The following is a 1,341-nucleotide window of genomic DNA, read 5'->3' on the forward strand; positions in this document are numbered from 1 at the left end:
ACGACAAAGTTTCAATGTGGATTCCTATAGGATTTTTAGCGACAAACACGAATCTGAAAGTGTTAAATCGATACCTCGAATATCTTTTTTTTAATCATTTTTTCAATAAAAATATTTAATAATCTGTTTTTAATGTTTTTTATGTTCATTCCGACGTTGAAAAAGGGACAGGGGTGTGATCTCACATTATCTCTGACCAGTCGCAGGGGTGCCCCTCCCCCCGGGCGTTAGAAAATGGGCAGGGGTGTGATCTTACATTATTTCTGTGATCAGTCACATGGGTGTCTTTCATATCTCGAAATCTATTGAGATATCAATTTAAAACTTTGAGATTCGTGTTTTTCGAAAAAATCCTATAGGAATCCAAAATAGAACTTTGTCGCCACGGATATCGTAATCTCCCCAAAAATCCTTACTTTCGAATTATTTTGCTTATAACTGTAAATTATAAAAATGGCTGAAATGTTTGTTAGTTTAGATTGGAAATAATATAATTAATAAAACAAAATTATAATGGATTTGTTTATTGTAGCTGGAACAATATTTATATGGATAAAATAGAATTGGGAAAAAATATTTCGTTCATTTGAGGTTTCGCAACGCGAACAAAAGGACGACGGCAAGGACACGACGCGATGGAAAGATAGAAAATCTCAAGTCTGTGAATGTTATAAGAATCTTTCGTACTTACCGCTCTGTTTACTCGGCTCCATGGTGACTTATCGCATAAAACATCCTTTTCGGTATAGGTTCCTTCAAGAGCGTTATTTCGAGACTTCAATGTATATATAATGAGTGCGTAAGAAATTAATAAAACATGAAATTTGAACAAAGAATGGTTCCTCAGTTAGAAAACATGTTGGCCCTGAAAAGGGCCGATTGTTCAGATCAGCAGAATGAAAACAAACTATTTAGAGCTAGTGTACTTGGTGACAGCCTTGGTACCTTCCGACACGGCGTGCTTGGCAAGTTCACCAGGAAGAATAAGTCTCACAGCAGTCTGGATCTCCCGAGATGTGATGGTGGATCTCTTGTTGTAATGAGCCAAGCGTGAAGATTCAGCGGCAATACGTTCGAAAAGGTCGTTGACGAAGCTATTCATGATGCTCATTGCCTTGCTGGAGACTCCAGTATCAGGGTGGACCTGTTTCAAGACTTTGTAGATGTAGATAGCGTAGCTTTCCTTCCTCTTACGCTTCTTCTTCTTGTCGGTCTTAGTAACGTTTTTCTGGGCTTTGCCAGCTTTCTTGACTGCTTTACCACTCGTTTTAGGGGCCATTATGACTTCCAGAAACACAGATGCCTGTACTAAACGAAAATTCAGAGCGAATTGTGGGTTCG

General features: G+C 38.4%; 1 protein-coding gene across 1 annotated transcript; it reads right to left on the reverse strand.

The window, feature by feature from the left end:
• Positions 1-907: 907 nt before the first annotated feature.
• Positions 908-1,279, reverse strand: LOC117169723 (histone H2B). Its single transcript, XM_033356230.1, has one exon. The coding sequence runs from the start codon at positions 1,277-1,279 to the stop codon at positions 908-910; it is 372 nt and encodes a 123-aa protein (XP_033212121.1).
• Between the last annotated feature and the right edge of the window lie 62 nt (positions 1,280-1,341).

Source organism: Belonocnema kinseyi, chromosome 1 (assembly GCF_010883055.1).
Source record: "Belonocnema kinseyi isolate 2016_QV_RU_SX_M_011 chromosome 1, B_treatae_v1, whole genome shotgun sequence".
NCBI classification, from domain to species: Eukaryota; Metazoa; Arthropoda; class Insecta; order Hymenoptera; family Cynipidae; genus Belonocnema; species Belonocnema kinseyi.

Bases quoted from the DNA above. Each gene is read 5' to 3' on its own strand.
- LOC117169723 (XM_033356230.1), bottom strand. From the start codon at position 1,279: ATGGCCCCTAAAACGAGTGGTAAAGCAGTCAAGAAAGCTGGCAAAGCC.